This window comes from Myotis davidii, unplaced genomic scaffold (assembly GCF_000327345.1).
Source record: "Myotis davidii unplaced genomic scaffold, ASM32734v1 scaffold46, whole genome shotgun sequence".
NCBI classification, from domain to species: Eukaryota; Metazoa; Chordata; class Mammalia; order Chiroptera; family Vespertilionidae; genus Myotis; species Myotis davidii.
Window position 1 is genome coordinate 2565998 of NW_006383006.1, and position 19653 is coordinate 2585650.

Consider the following 19653-nt stretch of genomic DNA (forward strand, 5'->3'; position numbering starts at 1 on the left):
AGGAAGGGGTTGTGGCCGAGAGAGGCGGTGCGTGGCGAGGGGTCCTGCGCGGAAAGACTGGGTCTCAGGCCGCCTTTGGGGGGGCGGGGATCCCTGCGGGTTCCACGGAAATAGTGACCGAGCGCGGTGACTGGGCCGAGGGTGAGGACTGGTTAGTGCTGGGGAACTAGTGAGCGAGAGCTCAATTCGATGGTTATGTGATGAGCCGCTCGGGGATGGGGGTGGCGAAGGGAGCCGGGGAGGGGCGTTGCAGCGAGCTGGGGAAGGAAGGCCGAGGAGCGGGTCGACGCGGAGGACCAGGGCACCGGCGTCGCGAGGAGGACTGAGAACGTGGCATCGGAAGGAACTGGGGGGCCCGCTGGTGAAGGTGGGGAGCGGGCAGTGTCGGGGGCCCCGAGTTTACTGTGTCGGAAGGATTCCTGTCTGAACTTAGTGTTGATGCTTCCCCTTCGCTCCAGCCAGTGGGTGGCGGGGAAGCTGGAGGACTCCCGCAAGCAGCCCTGCATGCTAAGGGGTGAAGAAGTCACCGCGTCTGCCCTCTCTTCCGCCCCGTCTCCAGATCTGATTTCACAGAGATGTTCCCGAGAAAATTGCCACATGCCCCTCCCTCTCCCATCCTGCTTATCCCCCACCCCCTCCCTCCCTCCCTCCTTCCCTCCTTTCCTTTCCCTTCCAGGGGTACTGGCCAGAGTAGGACAGCCCTTTAACCAAATGTAGACTCTGAAGTTTTCTTTCCTTTCGCAACAAAGTATTGGGTGAGAGGGGATGGGAGCAGAGCACAGAAAACAGGGGGATGGCTCTTGGAACACCACCTTAAGCCCCAGCTTCTCCCAAAGGTACATCTAAATAAGCCCTCGCTTATTTCATATCTATTTCTGTCAGGCTTCTATTTTTGCTTTGTTAACTGTGAGTTTAGGCCTCTCATCTCTCCTGTAAACAGACTCTCCTTCCTCCTGTTACCATCTCTCCCGTTATAGAGTTGCAATAGAACGTCAAGAACACGATCGCGTGCTAGTATATTCAGTAGAAAACCAGGAAGGCCGCAGTGTAAGAAAGGGTGAAAGGTTAGGAATCTTAGGCAGGAGAAAAAAGCTCCTGCTTCAGAGGAAAGATAAAGATTGCCACAAAGTTCTACTTGCTTAAACCCTGCAGGGACCTTGGGCATGCCACAAGTCATGAAAATTGGGTCAGGTCACTGAAAAGGAGTTCAAAGAAACAGCCTATTAATCAGGGGGGAGCATACACGGCATTCGGTGCACAGCTGCAACTATTAAGTCTAAGGAGAATGCCGTGCCCCCAGGGTGGTTGAGCAAGGGAGACGAGTAGATAGTGAAGACGGGAAAGGACTCGCTTTATATAAAGTTAACAGGTAACTTTCTAATCCAAACGGCAACTCCCACTGGCAAAATTCTAAAAAAAGAAAAAAACATGCCCTAGCCGTTTTGGCTCGGTGGATAGAGCCTTGGCCTGCTGACTGAAGGGTCCCCGGTTCAGTTCCAGTCGAGGGCATATGCCTGAGTTGCAGGCTCATTCCCCAGTGCAGTGTATGTAGGAGGCAGCCGATCAATGATTCTCTCTCATCATTGATGTTCCTATCTCTCTCTCCCTCTCCCTTCCTCTCTGAAATCAATAAAAATATATTTAAAAAATAAAAATAAAAACACACAACAAAAGAACCTGCAACTCCCACTTGTAATGGGTAGGGTTTAAATAAAAATACAGAAAGTAATTATTATTGAAGACTATTTAAAATTTCATAAGACTAAATTAATCCACTTAAGGAGTTTGTGGCTTTCTAGAGTCAGTATTTCTGAGACCTTTTGGAGAATGTGGAAAATTACTAATGTGTGACTCAATTTTATTTTTGGGAAAAAAGTAATAGATATCCATATCCCCATAATTTAGTATTAATAAATGTTAATACTTTTGTATGTTTGCTTCCGATTTTAAAAATTGAAATAAACATTATAGATAGGATTGTGAAGTTCCATTCAAATTCTTGTCAGTTCCATTTTTCCCTCTCCTCAGAGGTAACTGCTATCATGCGTTTGATGTTTGTCTTTCCAGTCTGTTTTTATATTTCTGCTATTTATGTATACAGTCATAAACATAAGTAATATTTTTATTTATACAAATGGAACTGTGCTACATGTATTTCTACAGTTTTCATTTGGAAGCTGTCCTTATTGTTTGATTCATTTAAAAAATATTTTTATATGTTTTTATTGATTTCAGAGAGAGGAAGGGAGAGAGAGAGAGAGAGAAACATCAGTGATAAGAGAAAACATTGATCAGCTACCTCCTGCATACCCCTACTGGGGACTGAGCCTGCAACCTGGGCATGTGCCCTGCTGCCTGGGAATCAAAACCATGACTTCCTGGTTCACGGGTCAGCACTCAACCACTGAGCCACATCGGCTGGGCTGATTCATTTTTTAAAAAAATTGCTGTTAGTCTATCATTTGTGTACATTACATTGTATTTATCCATTCCTCTACTTGTGACATCTGAGTTGTCTTTATTTTTTTCCCATTACTGACTGAGGTTATGAGCATCTTTGCACATATCTTATGTGAGAGAGTTTCTCTACAGCAGGGTTTCTCAACCTTGGTACTATTAATATTTTGAATGGGATAATTCTTTGTTGTGGGGGAATGTCCTATGCATTTTAGACTATTCGGCAGCATGGCTCTGGCTGGGTAGCTCAGTTGGTTATAGCATCATCCCCATATGCCAAGGTTGCAGGTTTGATCCTGTTCAGTGCACATACAAGAAGCAACCAATGAATGTAGAAACAAGTGGAACAACAAATTGATGTTTCTCTCTCTCTCTCATTCTCTCTCTCTAAAATAAATAATAATAATAATAAAGAATATTTAGCAGCATCTCTGGCATCTGCTGACCAGATGCCAATAGCACCTCCCCAGATATGACAACCAAAAATGTCTCCTGCAGGTGTCCCCTGCACAGCATATTCACAATTGGTTAAGCACCACTCCTCTAGGTATATGTACGCAGAAGTAGAACTGCCAGGTTGTTCTGACTCAAGTTTAAGTCTTAAGATATTCTCACTGATTATGGCTCTAGGCAGGATATTTTTCCATTGTAGTTTCTGGTGTGAGGGACCTTGGCCCAGAGGAGGCTTGGGTCTGTAGTACCAGATGTGGTAGAGAGAAAATTGAAATTTCAGTTTGAGAATCGATTGGAGGCTGTTGTGTGGATGCTTGTATCCTCAGCCTAACAACCAGCATTACACCTATTTCCTTGAACAGATTTTCTGAACTTGGGCATCTTGTTTTTTTAAGGTGGAGCAGATGAAGGAGAGACGGGGGAACAGAGAATTTCATTGTTCTGATAATGCCTAGAACATAAGGTGCCTTTAAGAAATGTGTGGGTTTTTTTTAAAAAAATTAATCCATGGTAGGAATGAAGATGGGGGTTAAGGGCAATACAGCTGATCTCTCGTTCCTCTGCCCTTGAATTAAATCACTGAGTTCAGCACTACTGTAGGGAAGTAGAGAAGGACTAGGAATATTTTGGAATGAATCCAGCTTTTGAAATGTCACTTTAACCTTTTCTCATAGGAACCGCCTTCCATGAGGAACTGCCTTTCCCATGTGCTGCTGGAGTTAACGGGTGTTTCCTGCTGGCAGAATCAGGGACATGACAGCACTGTAAGGGTTAATCTACTGATCCTCTAATCAATCTCACAGCTGGAGGTGGGGTGAGCAGAAAAGGGAGACTTTGCTTTTCTGTTATGGCTCTCTAGTCATTTCAAGTCTTAGCCCATGTGCGTCCTTTCCTGTTGATCCTTCTTACCATAGCTTTGTTTGCTTCCCCTAATTCCCGAGTTGTTTCCTCTTGTTTCCTCATTCCCCACCCCGTACCCCCACCTACTGTCATAGGGCTCGGATTCTGAGCTAACGGGATACTGTCCACTGCAGAGCGGGATGAGTGGGCGCTCTGGCGGGGATGTGGTCATTTCGGACCAGTGAGAGCAAGAGTGCTACAGCCCACTTCTTCCTTGGAGCTGGAGATGAGGGGCTGGGCACCCGTCACCGAATAGGCATGAGGACAGAAGACAGTGACAGCGAGCTCCTTGAGGATGATGAGGATGAAATGGTAAGACTAGAGAAAATGATGTAATTTGGTATTGGGGCCCCTGTTATAAAGAATTGAGATTCCATTTGGAAGACACCTTGCTATTCTTTCCAGATGCATAGACTCCCTCATAAACGGGCCCTCTCCTGATGAAGAGGGGGAGGACTGGAGAAGGGTTGGATTGCCTCCCTTTGAAGCCCCTACCCTATTGTCTCATGGTTACTGGTTCTCTGGCTCTTCTGCCTAAGCACACATTTCCTACTATGGAAAGGCTCCTATTCTGCAAGCAGTAGGAATCCCTATAGGCACCTCAATCTAAGATGTAAGTTAGGAGATAACTTTTACTCCGTGGGTCCAAAGTCCTGGCAAGAAACACTGTGCCCTAAAGAGATGAGATGGTGTTCCCTGATAGGGATGGTCCAGGTGGGAAGTTCCTGAGTTCCTGACAGCACTTCCTCTCTGTAGCCTCCTGAACCTCAGATCATTGTTGGCATCTGTGCTATGACCAAGAAATCCAAGTCCAAGCCAATGACCCAAATCCTAGAGAGACTCTGCAGATTTGACTACCTGACTGTTATTATCCTGGGAGAAGATGTGATCCTCAATGAACCTGTGGAAAACTGGCCATCCTGCCACTGCCTCATTTCTTTCCACTCCAAAGGTTAGGGTCTGAGAAGGAAATGGGAAGGAATGGTGTTGGGAATGCTGGACTGGGAAATGAAGTTCTTACTGTCAGATAGTAAAGAAGCCTTCAGTTCTTCCTGACACACTAGAGAGCAGTGCAAAGGGGTTTGTTTTTCCTGCATCTTAGGGGAGTTGCTACAGGTAGTGTAAAGCCCATATTTAAACCCCAGGACAGTTCTACAGTTCTTATGATCTTGAAGGACCCTAAAAATAAGTTCTTTTTCTGATGGATACTCTAGATTTGGGAAGTTGGACAGAGGATAAGAGATGGGATGGATGGGTAGGGGAGCTCAATGGCAACTAATAGCTTTAATATGTCTATTTCTCTTGCTGTTTTTTCACTCTGTCTCTTTCACTTTCTTTCTTTGGTCTCTACTTTCTTTCTCCATCCCAGGCTTTCCTCTGGACAAAGCTGTTGCTTACTCCAAGCTTCGAAACCCCTTTCTTATCAATGACCTGGCTATGCAGTATTACATCCAGGATAGGTATAGCTTTCTGTTGACTGGTGGGTGGGTGGGTGGCCCTGCGATCATGCCTGTTTAGATAACTCTGGGAGGGGCAGAGTCAAGCAAACATGCTTAATTTTTGTACCATACCCTTTTGAGTTCTGAACCATGGCAATTCCCCAGTTCTTAAGCAAATGAAATCCCTAGCCCTTCCCCATGGTAACCATCCCCACTTCTCCCACCTAATTTATTCTGGGGGTCACAGGAGGGAGGTGTACCGGATCCTGCAGGAGGAGGGTATTGATCTGCCTCGATATGCTGTGCTCAACCGTGACCCTGCCCGGCCTGAGGGTGAGTACCTGGTCTTGTCCAGTCCTGCCCTGCCTTGCTTTCTATGACTTAGCCCAGTTCTCCATCCTCTAGACATCTCCTATGTACCACCTATCTGAGAGAGGCTTTGGTTATTAGATTACTAGAGGCCCATTGCATGAAGAGATTCGTGCAATAGCCTTCCGTTCCCCTGGATGCTGGCACCGGTTTTCCTCCTGCACCCAGGACCCAGGCCTTTGCTCCGTCCAGAGCCTTCAGTCTTCGGGCTCTGGACAGAGCCTTCAGTCTTCGCTTCACCGCTTCGCCCCTATGTGTGCAAATTAACCGCAATCTTTGTTGGGTTAATTTGCATACTCTTCTGATTGGCTGGTGAGCGTAGTGGAGGGACAGTTAATTTACATGTTTGTCTATTATTAGGTAAGATGGGTAGAGTTAGAGCCGTGGGTCTTTGGACTCAGCCTTGGATCTCTTAGATAGATATTATTATGTCTATATACCATATAGATATTACCACATTTATTACTAAGATGTGGTCATATGAACTTGAGGGTTATAAAGATGAAAACTTGAAGAAAAAGGAGTTGGAAGTATTCTACAATTCTAGGCCCTAGGAATGACTGCATACCTACTTTTCAGAGTGCAATCTAATAGAAGGAGAAGACCAGGTAGAGGTAAACGGAGCTGTCTTCCCCAAGCCCTTTGTGGAGAAGCCCGTGAGTGCAGAGGACCACAATGTTTACATCTACTACCCCAGCTCCGCTGGAGGAGGAAGCCAGCGCCTCTTCCGTAAGGTATGGGGGAATCAGAGCAGTTGAAGGACAAGAATGAGGTTGTGGGGAGGGGAGCTGGAGGATTTGGGGACAAAGTAGAGGCAACATTCTTTTTTTCTTCCTTTTCCTTCCAAAGATTGGCAGCCGAAGCAGCGTTTATTCTCCTGAGAGCAGCGTCCGAAAGACAGGGTCATACATCTATGAGGAGTTTATGCCAACAGATGGCACAGATGTCAAGGTTATGGTGGATATGGGGATTTAAGAGGCTATAAATGCCTAGGTGGGATGGGGGCTTGGGGAGCAAGCGGAGGCATGTGGAGGGTGTCATAGACAATAAAGGGTGATGTGAGTGGCTTTCATATTCAGGTGAAGATAACCAGCGGTGGAAGTAGATATTTAAATTGTTACTATCAGCAAGGGCAAGGGTGACATGGAAGGTGATATAAAATTAGTAAATAATTTCTTAATAAGGATGATAGTGCTGGAATCCCTAGGAGAAACTTTCATAATAATACTTCAGTAGGGCTCAGTAAGAAAAGTGTCAGTTTCCTTGTTCTTTATTCTTAGGGTGTATTTTTGTTTTGTTTTTGGTTTTTTGCTCTGAAACTAGTCTACAGACCTAGTGCTCATATTGTCTTCTCATATACAGGGTGCGCTGTGGGCATACTCAGTGATGCTATGTACCTGCAGGTATATACAGTGGGGCCAGATTATGCCCATGCTGAAGCCAGAAAATCTCCAGCTTTGGATGGGAAGGTCGAACGAGACAGTGAAGGAAAAGAGATTCGATATCCAGTCATGCTGACAGCCATGGAAAAACTGGTGGCCAGGAAAGTCTGTGTAGCGTTTAAGGTAAAGGCTTATGGGGGTGAGGGGTGCTATGTAATGAAGGAGACAGATAGGAGCAGGGATCTGGGAGGAAAAAATGGCTCCATTGTTCTCATCTTGCCTCTTTGCCCTGCATGCAGCAAACAGTGTGTGGTTTTGACCTTCTTCGTGCCAATGGTCATTCCTTTGTATGTGATGTCAATGGCTTCAGTTTTGTCAAGAATTCAATGAAATACTACGATGACTGTGCCAAGATTCTGGGGTAAGGGACACAGTAGTTTGGGCTGGGAAGAATGGGCTTAGAGAAGAGAGTTAAAAAGCTTTTACTTTAATTTTAATATTATAAAAATGCTTTCAAAAGGAAAATAGAAAAAGGGCTCCTCAGCCCTCTTGCCTTCCCAACACTGCACTACCCAGAGGTAATTACGGTTAATAGTCTTAGGCATAATAGTATGTGTTTTTCTGCCATGTATAAACAAATTATATTTATTGTAATAAATGTAATCATATTGTAATACTGTTTACAACTTGACTTTTAAAAAATTCATCACATAATATTTAAAACATTTAAAAATGTATAAGAAATGATGAATATGGTAAGTTTCCATGTACTTACCATTGAACTTAAGAAATAAAATATTTCTTGGCCACTGTGGCGCAGTGGTTGAGCGTCATCAGCCCATCAACCAGGAGGTCATGGTTCAATTATCGATCAGGGCACATGCCACATTTGCAGGCTTGATCCCCAGTAGAGGTCATGCAGGAAGCAGCTGATAGATGTTTCTCTCTCATCTATCTGTCTATCTATCTATGTATCTATCTATGTATCTATCTATCTCCATCCCTTCCACTCTCTAAAAATCAATAAAAATGTATTTTAAAAAAGAAATAAAATGTTAAGGATATAGTTGAGGCCCCTCCATACCCCTCACTAATTACATCCCCTTTCTTCCCACCCAGAGGTATTTTGTCTTTGTTAATTTCATACATATACTTTAATACTTCTATTACAAATATGTGGTAGATTTGCATGCTTTTAGACTATTTATGTATTTTTCTACAACATGCTAGTTTTTGTGAACTTCATTCCTACGTGTAGTTCTGGTTCATTCATTTTCACACAGCTTCTTCATGTTTCTCCTTCTAGGAACACCATAATGCGAGAACTTGCCCCACAGTTCCAGATCCCATGGTCTATCCCCACAGAGGCCGAGGACATTCCCATTGTCCCTACCACATCTGGCACTATGTGAGCAAAAGTGAAAAATCTGGAATAACCCACTTAAGGCCCCTAAGTCAGATCAGTAGTTACTTCCCTGACCCTGTGCATTCTGACTAGGTCTCTTCTAGGAAGTTTTCTTAACATCACCTATATTCCTAACCGCAGACAGTTTTCCTCTGTTCTTTAACATGTCAAGTAGGATGAAATGATGAGAGGTGGGGTGGGATGAAATGTGGGAGAGGCTCTAAAAACATTCCCTATCTTAGGATGGAACTTCGTTGTGTCATTGCAATTATTCGTCATGGGGATCGTACCCCCAAGCAGAAGATGAAGATGGAAGTGACACACCCAAGGTAGAAAGAGTGCCCTGATTTAGACAAATAGATTTTTTTGTGAGGGAAATGGGGATGGGTCAGCTCTCAGAGGCTTTGACTGTCTCACCCCATATTGAAGCTTCTCCTTATTTCTTCAGGTTTTTCAGTCTGTTTGAAAAGCATGGTGGTTACAAGACAGGGAAATTAAAACTAAAGCGGCCCGAACAGCTACAGGTAAGATGGTGAATCTAGCTTGGAGGAGCAGTGCTTTGAGGAAGATAGAGGGTATGATATTGGGGGCCTCTGAGAGACCAGGATGAAGGGTACCTGGCCAGGATGTGGTCTTCTCACCGATACCCTATTACCTCCTTCAGGAGGTGCTGGACATTGCAAGGTTGCTGTTGGCTGAACTGGAGAAAGAACCAGGTGGTGAGATCGAGGAGAAGACTGGGAAACTAGAGCAGCTGAAGTCTGTGCTGGAGATGTGAGAAAGGGGATAAGAAAAGGGAGCCTCTTAACACTGAGAATTGGGGGCTGGAATAGAAACTCATACTATGAGTTTATCCTGCAGGTATGGTCACTTCTCAGGCATCAACCGGAAGGTGCAGTTGACTTACTATCCTCATGGAGTAAAAGCTTCTAATGAGGGGCAAGGTAAGATATAATACCCCCTTTCCATTATCATTCAAATCTCTTGTTCTTGAACCCTTAGATGACTTCTACCACAGATTACCTTTCTGGGCTCTTCAAAGGTCCTAACATTTAGATGGCCCCAGTGTTTTCCTCAGATCTAGGTCTACTTACTGCCTTTTATTCCAGCAGATCCACAGCAGAAGGCTGTGGGTCCATCTCTCTTGCTGGTACTGAAGTGGGGTGGAGAACTGACTCCCGCTGGCCGTGTTCAGGCTGAGGAGCTGGGGCGAGCTTTTCGCTGCATGTACCCTGGAGGACAGGGTGAGTGTTTGGGGGAATAAACACCTAGCAGGGCTGGGATAAAATGATTAGAGGATAAGTTGGGGGAAATGAAGGATCTGAGGCAATGGGGAAGTTAAAGGGGGAATAAGCATTCTTTCTTCCACGTGGGAATTTGTGGTATGCAACCCTGGTCCTTCCCTTTGCCCTCAGGTGACTATGCTGGCTTCCCTGGCTGTGGGCTGCTTCGGCTTCATAGCACTTTCCGCCATGATCTCAAGATCTATGCATCTGACGAGGGCCGTGTCCAGATGACTGCTGCTGCCTTTGCCAAGGTGCACCCTACAGTTCTCCCACAGTCCCAGCTTCCTTTAGGTAGAGAAGCAGAGAGTTTGGAGAACTAGTTGGGAAATTTAGGGTGTTTGTGTGCTGACTCAGAAGTTTCTCCTTGTTCCAACCCCATTCTGTACTACTGACAATGCGCTGAGAATAATTAATGAGGTTAGGCTCCTTGATCTATATGTCAGTTCTCCTAGCCAGATCTCATTTGATCTCTCAGACCATCTAAGCCAGGGGTCCTCAAACTTTTTAAACACGGGGCCAGTTCACTGTCCCTCAGACCGTTGGAGGGCCAGACTATAGTTTAAAAAAAAGCTATGAACAAATTCCTATGCACACTGCACATATCTTATTTTGAAGTAAAAAAACAAAACGGGAACAAATACAATATTTGTATTTGCATGTGGCCCGCGGGCCGTAGTTTGAGGACCCCGATCTAGGCGTAGGGGGACTATGCTAGACTGTAAGGAAAGCTAATAGACTTTGTGCTTGCCCTCCAGGGCCTTTTGGCTCTAGAAGGGGAGCTGACACCCATTTTGGTACAAATGGTGAAGAGTGCCAACATGAATGGGCTCCTGGACAGTGATGGTGATTCCTTGAGCAGCTGCCAGCACCGAGTGAAGGCTCAACTTCACCATATTTTGCAACGGGATGCACCCTTTGGCCCCGAGGATTATGATCAGGTCAGGCTCTCTATCTTTCTGCCCTGATCCCAAATTTCTAGAATTCTAAAAAATAGTGAACAGTAATTGTAGTTACCATGTGCCAGGTACTGTTGTACATACTTTCCATACATTATCTCATTTAATCTGTACCCTTTGAGATAAGTATGCGTCCACAATCTCTTATCCACATTCTCAGAAATCAAAAGAATTTTTATAAGTTTGGCACCAAGATTCATTTGGCAGCAAAACTTGACATGATAAGTATTTGTAATCCCTATTTATCCCATTTAGTGTACATAGTTATATTTTGCTGCATAAGTGTATTTGATTATGCCCCATGCCCTGCTGGAAGTATTATAAAGCATATAGCATATGCACTATATTAACTTCTTAAAGTTTTAAAATTTCTCAATTTCAAACACAGTTGGTCCCAAGGTTTTTTGAATGAAAGGATGTTTTAATTATTTATTGCTGCATAAGAAACTATCCCCAAACTCAGTAACTTAAAACAACCACTATTTCATTGTCTCACAGTTCTGGGCTCAACTAGTCTTGCTTGGGTTTCTCCTAAAATTTCCCAAATGTTATCCAGACATTGGAGCTGGAACCATCTGGAGGCTTGACTAGGATGCTGGGATGGCTGAGCTCTCTTTCTCTTTTTACGGTCTCCCAGTGGTCTCAGGGCCTCTCCTCTCCATATGGTTTTTCTAGCATGATAGCCAGACTTCTTTAAAAAATATATAACATATATATATATTTCTGAGAGAAAGGGAGAGGGAGAGAGATATAGAAACATCAATGACAAGAGAGAATCTTTGATTGGCTGCCTCCTGCACACCACACTACTGGGGATTGAGCTCACAACCTAGGCATGTGTTCCGACCGGGAATCGAACTGGTTCATAGGTCAATGCTCAAGCATTGAGCCACACTGGCTGAGCCAGACTTCTTAAATGATAGATTAGGACTCCCCCAAAGCAGAAGCTTCCAAGCTTTTTAAAACTGTAGTCCCAGAATTAGTTCAACATAATTTTGATATCTTTTATTGGTCAAGCGGTCACAGGGTCAGTCTAAATTCAAGGGAAGGGGAAAGTGACAAAGAATTAATGACCATCTTTAATCCACCATCAGAACTGTGGACCTATACTACTTTTTCCTCATTTTACAGATGAGGAAATCTAGGCTCAGAAGCATCTAAGCAACCTTTCAAGGTCACCCAGTTAGTGTGAACCCAAGGAGCCTAACTCAAGAGCTCAGGATATTAGCCACTGCATTATGCTGCTTCACAGTATTGATCAGAGTGGATGCCATTACACAGTGTCATCCTTCTTCTTGTGCATCCAGGCCACTTCTGACTGAGGAACATATGCCAGACAATGATTTTCCACCATCCTACCACTGAAAATTCCTTATTTCTGATAGATTCATTTAAAAAATTTATTTCTTTAAATTATAGTACCACTTTAACCACTTTTAAGTGCACAGTTCAGTGGCATTAAGTACATTCACACTGTTGTATAACCATTTCTTAGAGATTCTTAAGTGAGCTAAGTAGCTGAGCACATTGCGTTTTCTGTGTTCTTCTCTGAGCAGGACTTGATAAGGGTAGGACCTTGCTTCCTTTATTTTCCAATCCATTGCTCAATGTCAAATCCAAAACATGAAGCCACCTTTCCTCTCTCTCTTTCTTCTTTTTGTTAGCAAGAATGGAACTCATAAGGCCCTCGGTAGAATGTGTGCAGTCCGCCCACATCTGCTTACCCTCTCCCCATTCTTCATTGACTGTTACTGTCCTAAAAGCTTGAGTTGGAACCTAGTTCTAAGGTAGCCCCTCTACTCTGGGTTCAGGCTGTCATCTTGTTTAGAGGAATCCTATATAATAAAAGCCTAATGTGCAAGTTGACCGAACGGCAGAACAACTGGTGGAATGACTGGTCGCTATGGTGTGCACTGACCACCCAGGAGGCAGACACTCAATGCGGAAGCTGCCCGCAGGCCCCAGGCCAGCCAAGGCGGGACATTGGGCCTCTAGTGAGATATTATCTTTATTACCCACTCATGAAAACATTCTGTGAAGATTTTGAGGAATTTGAGTTTCATCTTTATTCCCCAGCATTTTCCATGTATTTTTTTAGAACCCCCAAGAAAAGAGCTAGGTCTATTTTTATTTCCTCTGGACTCCAAGACTTTTAAGATCAACCCTTCATAAATGACTATGTGAAAGAGCAGTTCCCTCATCTGAAGGCTCTAGAACACTTGGTATGCCTAGTATCTTAAGAGTGCTCATTGGAGTGATTCAACAAACAGATATTATTTACAGGCAATCTCTGTAATAAGCTCACAAGGATCTGGGCAATTGGTACTTAGCCTCACTTGCTTTTCATCTCTCTATTCCTCACAGCTGGCTCCGACTGGAAGCACTTCCCTATTTAACTCCATGGCTGTCATTCAGAATCCTGTAAAGGTCTGTGATCAGGTATTTTCCCTGATTGAAAACCTTACTCACCAGATCCAGGAACGGATGCAGGACCCCAAATCCGTAGGTAGGTATTAATACTATCTTCCCTTCAAGGTTTTAGGTATGGATGGGTTCCTCAGACACTCCTGTGTCCTCTCTCCTAAACGACAAGACATCCTCATCTCTCTAGTTCTGCTTCAGATTTGTTAGGCTCTTTTGTTAGAGGTAAGTCTTGGCTTCTCTGTCCGTCTTCCTTCCAGACATGCAGCTCTACCACAGTGAGACACTAGAGCTAATGCTACAGCGTTGGAGCAAGCTGGAGCGTGACTTTCGACAGAAGAGTGGGCGCTATGATATCAGTAAGATCCCTGACATCTATGACTGTGTCAAGTATGATGTGCAGCACAATGCAAGTCTGGGACTTCAAGGCACAGCAGAGTTGCTACGTCTCTCTAAGGCATTGGCTGATGTGGTCATTCCCCAGGTGTGTCTCATTGGGGGGGTCTAACCTGGGGATAGGGGCATTGGGTAAGAAAGGAGAGAAAAGGTAGAAGGGAGGGGTGGTATTGGAACCAGAGGAAGGAAACTTAGAGAAGGAATTAGTTGAGTTGCTACAAGTCTCAGGGTCTACTCTGGCTCTGAGTAAGTGTAACAGACTAACCGAGGAGAAACCTGGAGAGGGGGAATATGGTGGATATGAAAAAAGCCCTAGACCTGAGGTGAAGACAAGCTTGATCTTGAGCCTGAGAATATGAGGCGAGAGGAAGACAGGATTCATTGAGATACTTATTCCTGGCCTATGGCCCCTAGGAGTACGGGATCAGTCGGGAGGAGAAACTGGAAATTGCCGTGGGCTTCTGTCTTCCACTGTTGCGGAAGATACTACTTGACCTGCAGAGAACCCACGAGGATGAGTCTGTCAACAAGCTGCATCCCCTGTGAGGGAGGGCTGGGAGGGGTACTGGATGGAGGGAGGGGCATGTCAGGGGAGCCATTAGGGGAATCCAGACTGGGATAGCTTGGGGAACCAAGAACAGAAGGAAGGGATACTGGGATGGACAGGAGAGAAGAAGTCTTTGAGGGGGAGGAGGAAGTTTGTGGAGGGGTGGGAAGCTTCCGGATTATTCGATGGTGTGAGTGACTTAGCTATTACCTCAGGTATTCCCGAGGAGTGCTCTCCCCAGGCCGCCACGTTCGAACACGTCTCTATTTCACCAGTGAAAGCCATGTCCACTCCCTACTCAACGTCTTCCGTTACGGGGGACTTCTTGATGTAAGGATCTTTCTTCTTCCTTCGCCTATGAACATCCTTTTCCAGCATTCTTTTACTCTCCTCCTCATGCTTTTTTTTTCCTCTGCAAGCTTTCTTTGGTCTTCTTGTCCCTCTGCCCATCCCCAGACTCCCTTGGCAAGCATTACCTTACTTCTTTTTGTGTTCGGTAGGAAACCAAGGATGCACAATGGCAGCGAGCTTTGGCTTACCTTAGTGCCATCTCGGAGCTCAACTACATGACCCAGATTGTCATCATGCTCTATGAGGACAACACACAGGTGAGAAGCTAACAGGATGGGATGAGGAGAGGGCTCCTTCTTTCTCCTCCATCCTCTTTTAGGAAAAAACTGGTTTAGCCTTAGAATTTGTCAAATCCATCCAGGTGTGGCACCTAGGTACAGCATGACACATAGCATCTAGAGCAGCGGTTCTCAACCTGTGGGTCGAGACCCCTTTGGGAGTTGAATGACCCTTTCACAGGGGTCCCCTAAGACCATCAGAAAACACATATTGAATATATAATTACATATTGTTTTTGTGAGTAATCACTATGTTTTAATTATGTTCAATTTATAACAATGAAAATACATCCTGCATATTAGATATTTACATTACGATTCATAACAGTAGGAAAATTATAGTTATGAAGTAGCAACGAAAATAATTTTATGGTTGGGGGTCACCACAACATGAGGAACTGTATTAAAGGGTTGCGGCATTAGGAAGGTTGAGAACCACTGATCTAGAGGTTCCTACTGGAAAAGAAAAGGTGTTTTGGGATGGTGCTGAGCCAGAGAGATACCATAGAACATAGCTCTGGTATTAGGGAGAGTATGGAATTTGGGACATGTTATAATAATTCTTTTTTTTTCTCAAAAATTGTTATACATATACCTTCTTCATCTGGCTGCACAAAGATATTTTTAAATGTCCTGCTATATGCACTGCAGCAAAGCTGAATTATTGTGGGAGATGGATTGGGAGGGTCGTAGAAGGGGAAGTTGGAAAGTCATGCCAAACAGTTAATCTCAAACAGTAGAGGTGAGGGAATGAGGATCCTGGGGTAACTCTGGACTATAGTTAAAGGGAAGCTCTAATAAACCAGCCCCAGAATGAAGTAAGACACTGATACCTCAGCCCTGGGAGGATACATTCTCTTGAGTTCCTCTCTGTTGTCCCTGCCTGGTCTTCCACCACCATATCCAGCTCCTCCAACTGTCCCTTCATCTGGTGATGCCCCATAGGATCCTTTATCAGAGGAACGATTCCACGTGGAGCTGCACTTCAGCCCTGGAGTGAAAGGTGTCGAGGAAGAAGGCAGTGCACCAACTGGCTATGGATTCCGTCCAGCCTCTTCTGAGGTGGGTCAGAGTGCTGGGATTTGGGACGGGGGGATTTAGGAACCAAGTGGTTGGGAAACTTGGAAACAGTACAGTGAGGTAAAAGGTTTGCGAAGTCTGAGATCAGGAGCCTGGGGGCCATTAATACGTCTCCTGTGCCTGTTGCATAGAATGAGGAGATGAAAACCGACCAAGGCAGCATGGAGAACCTGTGCCCAAGGAAGGCATCAGATGAGCCAGACCGTGCATTGCAGACTTCACCCCAGCCCCCTGAGGGTCCTGGCCTCCCAAGGAGATCACCCCTCATTCGTAACCGAAAAGCTGGCTCCATGGAGGTAATGGGAGGGGCTTGGGAGAAAGAAATGGTGGAAGTGCTCATAGGACAATATCCATGAATCCTCTGAATCCCCTTGAGGGATGACTCTTGGGACCTTAAGCAGAGTCCTCCTACCCCTGTTGGATATGTTTTACCTAAATCTCATTTTCAAAGCCAGTCTCCCAGTAGTGCTCCTTTAAACTGGTTACTACTTCTGAGGTTAAAGAGATGCCAGTGAGAGGTGCCTGAGAGAGAAGGATTTTCAGAGATGAGCATGAGGAGGAGGCCTCTGGATGAATTTAAAGAGGCTTTTTAAAAAGGAAATCTAGTAGAAACACTATGAGCTCTGGTCTGAAATTGCAGTCCAATACTTAGAAGCTGTGTGACCATTGACAATTAACTTCTCCAAGCCTCAATTTTTTTCATCTATAAAGTTTAAGTAATATCCACCATATAGATGCTCAGTAAATAGTACTTACTATGATAACAATGCAATTGGTATTAAAGGCTAGGCCCTCTCCATCTCTTTTTGCCTTGGGTAAAAATTATAGCTCAACAGGAGCAAATACGTGGTACTTTAAATTAATCCTTTTAGTCTGGCCAGTGTGGCTCAGTTCATTGAGCGTCAGCCCATGAACCAGGAAGTCACTGTTCAATTCCTGGTTAGACATATGTCTGATTGCAGGGTTGATCCCTAGTAGGGGGCATGTAGGAAGCAGCCATTGATGTTTCTCTCTCATCGATGTTTCTTCTATCTCTCTCTCCCTCTCCCTTCCTCTCTCTGAAATCAGTAAAAACATATTTTTTAAAAAATTAATCCCTTTAGGATTATCTATACTAGAAAGGGAATCAAGTCTGAAAATCTGTGTTCCCCTTGTTCTAATGAGCAGGCTTATGGCCATGGGCCTGTGTTCTGCTATTCTTGGAGTTTGTCTCTAGTCCTGTAGCCTAGAGGAAGGAACTGTTGTAAATCTCACATGTATCTAGCTAACCTTTCTGGGGTTTTGGTATGTTTCTTATGGAAAGATTCTTGTCCTTTTTGGCCCTGTTACACTCTTTTTGACCCCATAATTTATCCGGGTCTCAGGGACTCTGACTGTCTGATTTGAGTCCTGTTTTTATAGATGAATCTGTTCACCTATCTGTGTGCCAGCTCTGTCTTAAAGGAATTGATCTTTCCATTTCAGGGATATCTCAGAAGAATCTATAACTAGCTTGCGTAGGTTCAGCAAGAGATTTACAGTTAAGATTTTAGAGAAACCTGAGAAGACAAGCTAGTCTGTGTTCTGGACTCATCTTTTTCTTCTTGAAGATTTTAAAGTGGATTTGAAGTTGTGAATACTCAGTTTCTTTGGGTGGGATATGCATCATTTTCTCTCAGAGGTGTAAGTTAACTCAGTATCCACAGTGCACTTGTACCCTTCAGGTTCACGTGAATAGATCAAATGGATAGAATGACATAATCTTCCATCAATAAACTGCCCCTCCCCCTCTAAAAGTCTTCCCATTCACATAGTCTGCAGTCTCTCTGGCACTGTTGTGCTTTACCCCCTTTTCCTTCTGGTTTAAGCAGTTAAGAGACATAGGAAAGGCAGAGCTCTGTGTATCACATCTCAGATTTGATGCGATTGACATTTCTTTCAGACCTATAGGAAGCTTCCTGTTGTGATCACATTTCTTTCTTTCAATTACTAGTGTAGCTTATCCAGGATAACGGTTGCCCAAGATGTGTTCCTTCAATTTGCAAGAAAATCTTCTGTCTTCTCCTTGGTCACACAGCCTTTCAATATTAATATGTTCTATATTATCCCTATCTATTACAACCCTTCCCCATCCCTTCTTCCCCTCTTGCTTTGGACTATTTTAGAATACAAAACCTGTGACTTTCATTTTCTCCAGTCCTAAAATTAGGTCTGCCCAATAGGCACTGGGGCTTTCGGGGGCCTGGGGGCTAAAGGAGCCTTGACCGGCTTTCCACCCGGTCTGATTTCAGGTCATGAACATGCAGTGCACAGGGAACCTGGACCTGATCCCCTTGCGGGGACGGCGCCGCAGGAGGTCAGGAGACCTCCCCCGGCCTTCCCCAGCCATCGGCCTACAGCCCCGGGCTATGTCCACCACGCACCTGGCATCCTGCACACAGGTGTTCCTCCCTACTTCATCTTCCTTTTCTGCCTCTGTCTTTGCCTTTGGGGATTTAGGGATTCAGAACACTGTTGGGGTTGGGGTGGGTATATGTATGTGGGGGGTTGTATGATTGGACCCTTGTGGGCTTTTTAGAAATCAGTTTCATGTCTCTAAAAGTGGAGGGGCGGGCTTCTTGGTTCAGATAAAAGACTGAGTATAGTTTCCATAGCCACAGCTGTCTCATGGAAAGAAGAGAGGGCCAGACTTTATTTCTTATTGTAGCTGAGCTATTGTCACTAGTTTGCTGAGTCCTGCAGAGAGATAGATAGTATTAAGGAACCCTGCTCTGCTGAGAACTGAGAATGGTTGAATAATGATTTCTCAGATTTGGGATGGGAGGACTAGGGGCACAGGCGTCTTGGAAATAGACATGCCTTCTAGTATAGAAGGATTCTCTGGACAGTTTCCTTTTGCTCTGCAAACTACACTCTGTTTCCTTTTCTTCCTCCTCCTCCTTAAAAGATCCTTTGGTTCTTCCAAACTTTCTGACATTGCTTCGCTTTGTAGGGGCAGGAATTCAGGATCTGCTGAGTCGAGTGGCAAATGGTAACATAGAGTCCTTTTTTCTGCAGGTGCTTTCTGAGACTTCGTCTTCCAGGCCTGGTGGCTACCGGCTCTTTTTGTCTTCACGGCCACCTACGGAGATGAAGCAGAGTGGCCTAGGTATGGTTTTCCAGCTTCTCTCATCTGTTGTTGGGAAAGGGTGTCTGTCTGTTCTTCAGAGTTTTATTGTGGGAATTGGGGTCATCCAGTCAGTAGAATTGTCTGGTGGGGCTAGGGAGGATGAATTTGGAGAAGCCATATTTAGGAGTGAACTTTGACCCCAATGACTATTTCAATTCCAGGAAGGTGTTTGTCTTCTGGTTTTCTATACCAATCCCCCTTTCTCTGACTGAAGGGCATTTTTTGGCTTCTCCTCTCATTCCTTATCTGTCCCTCCAGTCTAGCCCAGACCTTAAGGGGCCATGGAGACTCTGAATCTTCAGAGTTATCAGAGACAGAGCTATAAATAGAGGTACTCATGAACCCTATAAGTGTTATATTCCTCATTTGGAGAATTTGTGCCATGTCTTTCTCTGAGTTCTGTGTTTATTATATCCTTGCTCTGACCCTTCCTATCTCCATGCCCTCTCTATCATCTCTCCTAATCCTGTAATTTTTTTCCCTTCCTTCCTGAAAATTGAGGGACAAATCTGAGACTGGTATAGTGGCAGAGGCTTCTCTCAGGACTTTGAGGGAATGTCTCTTGATTTTTTTTTTTTATTCCTGGAGAGGGGTGGAGAACATCATTCAACCTTTCCTCAGAACACAGACTGCAGGAAGGACCAAGCTTCAGAGGGTATTGTATTCTTTGGGAGTGGGGAGTGGTCCTTGGGAGGGGCTATCTTTGAACACAGTGCCTTGTGGACCAGTAACTAAAAATGGCAGGTAGCGATAATTGTGTGGGGTCTGGGCTTGGTCCCCTGGCT

The 19653-nt window shown here is 44.6% G+C and overlaps 1 protein-coding gene across 13 annotated transcripts in view; it reads left to right on the top strand.

Annotated features, from left to right (window-relative positions):
- The window catches only part of PPIP5K1 (diphosphoinositol pentakisphosphate kinase 1), a 46377-nt gene that overhangs the window by 758 nt on the left and 25966 nt on the right, over window positions 1-19653 (top strand). For 4 of the 13 annotated variants that reach the window (XM_015557542.1, XM_006778018.2, XM_006778013.2 and 1 more), the window contains exons 2-27: window positions 3585-3674; window positions 3945-4122; window positions 4567-4762; window positions 5180-5270; window positions 5497-5582; window positions 6198-6352; window positions 6468-6569; window positions 7022-7183; window positions 7300-7421; window positions 8307-8408; window positions 8648-8734; window positions 8854-8929; window positions 9070-9179; window positions 9267-9349; window positions 9515-9649; window positions 9821-9942; window positions 10447-10629; window positions 13012-13153; window positions 13329-13552; window positions 13879-14006; window positions 14227-14341; window positions 14512-14619; window positions 15586-15702; window positions 15852-16016; window positions 17991-18140; window positions 18757-18847. In XM_015557542.1, the coding sequence (XP_015413028.1) occupies window positions 3973-4122; window positions 4567-4762; window positions 5180-5270; window positions 5497-5582; window positions 6198-6352; window positions 6468-6569; window positions 7022-7183; window positions 7300-7421; window positions 8307-8408; window positions 8648-8734; window positions 8854-8929; window positions 9070-9179; window positions 9267-9349; window positions 9515-9649; window positions 9821-9942; window positions 10447-10629; window positions 13012-13153; window positions 13329-13552; window positions 13879-14006; window positions 14227-14341; window positions 14512-14619; window positions 15586-15702; window positions 15852-16016; window positions 17991-18140; window positions 18757-18847 (3202 nt within the window). In that variant the 5' untranslated portion in view covers window positions 3585-3674; window positions 3945-3972. Of the gene's footprint in view, window positions 1-28; window positions 837-3584; window positions 3675-3705; window positions 3725-3944; window positions 4123-4566; window positions 4763-5179; window positions 5271-5496; window positions 5583-6197; window positions 6353-6467; window positions 6570-6980; window positions 7184-7299; window positions 7422-8306; window positions 8409-8647; window positions 8735-8853; window positions 8930-9069; window positions 9180-9266; window positions 9350-9514; window positions 9650-9820; window positions 9943-10446; window positions 10630-13011; window positions 13154-13328; window positions 13553-13878; window positions 14007-14226; window positions 14342-14511; window positions 14620-15585; window positions 15703-15851; window positions 16017-17990; window positions 18141-18756; window positions 18848-19653 lie in introns of those variants that run through there. The other 9 variants (XM_006778019.2, XM_015557543.1, XM_006778017.2 and 6 more) reach the window with 6 other exon arrangements.